General features: G+C 40.3%; 1 protein-coding gene across 1 annotated transcript; it reads left to right on the top strand.

The window, feature by feature from the left end:
- Positions 1-1,132: 1,132 nt before the first annotated feature.
- Positions 1,133-1,288, top strand: SARC_16278 (hypothetical protein; the record flags this gene model as incomplete). Its single annotated transcript, XM_014289613.1, has 1 exon — positions 1,133-1,288. A coding segment is annotated over one exon (156 nt), but the record flags the coding sequence as incomplete, so codon positions are not given.
- Between the last annotated feature and the right edge of the window lie 76 nt (positions 1,289-1,364).

The raw sequence follows: 1,364 nt of genomic DNA, 5'->3' as shown, positions 1-1,364 counted from the left end.
TGTATTATGTATGTGTGTGTGTGTGTGTGTGTGTGTGCGTGTGTGTGTGCGTGTGTGTGTGTATATATGTAAATATGTATATATATATGTGTGTGTGTGTATATATGATATATAGTATATAGATGTGCAGTGAGGATCTTACCTGCACACACATCTGTTTCCTATTTGCTATGCTAACTCAAAACACATATGGTAGTTTTCTTCGACGCCAGAGTATAATCATATGTATCAAGTCTCCTGTATGTTTTTAGTGCAGCACTTTGCCTCGGAGACACTGATATCTCCTGTAGGAATGTCAAGATCAGACGGGAGTGCACCTCACTTTGAAACATACTAACACAGTATGACTCAATCATCCCACATACGTAAGTGCGATACATCTCTTATCCAATCCCTCTCACTATAGTGCCACATACCGCCAGTGAGGGATCAAAGAGCTTCTTTGCCGATTTCTCGAACTCGGTGGATGTATCACCAAATCCTAGCAACCTGATCATTGTACGTTGTTATCACCCTCCGGTGGTGTGATTTGTCGCTATGTATTAGCCGTAGCCGTGTCGGTACCAATACTTTTAAAAGTCTGTATACTTTGTCTCAGGTTTTGCCACAAGCAATGTATTGTGAGCGCTAGCGCTGAGTGTGGCGATACCAATTAGTAGCTAATAGATGTGGTACTGATTATAACGGTGGTATTTTTACTTTCTCGATTTATTATTATTCATCACTATGATGAAAGTGTATTGGTAAAATAATGACACCTGACACGTCGTTTGTTTATAGTTATATGTCGGCCATCCGCCTATTTTTGGGTTTGCCGAGGATTTAAGGTTAGAATATGATGGAATACCTTTATAACCATCAGACACTTAAAAAGCGACCATGTAAATATATATATATCCTATCAATATTATGGTCCATCAAATACTACCAGCATCCGTGTCGCAGGATTCAAAGGTAGATCTGTAATCAGCACGACAGCGCATCAGGTGTATGCAGCGTCACTTCAATATGATTCACATACTCACATGGAAGCTAATCTGTGAACACAAACTATCTAAAACAGTGTACACCACAATCTGAATCTGCGCCCAGTGAACTCCCCATTCAGTGTGCACTAGTACAACCTTCGGCCATGGCATCCACCGGCGGCTACGGGAATCCTGTGCGGAGAGGGTCTCTTCCGCTGCGCAGAGGTAGTAGTGAGCGCATGGTTAAGGCCTTTAAGAACATAGAGAAACAGGTGGCTGCAGAGGAACGAACTAGAAGAGATAGTGCTGACTCACAAGGTGTGCCGAGAAGGATATATTTGATATATATATATATATATATATATATATATATATATATAATTATTATTATTATTA

This window comes from Sphaeroforma arctica, assembly GCF_001186125.1.
Source record: "Sphaeroforma arctica JP610 unplaced genomic scaffold supercont1.7734, whole genome shotgun sequence".
NCBI classification, from domain to species: domain Eukaryota; class Ichthyosporea; order Ichthyophonida; genus Sphaeroforma; species Sphaeroforma arctica.
This window is presented reverse-complemented; position numbering and strand designations above follow the sequence as displayed.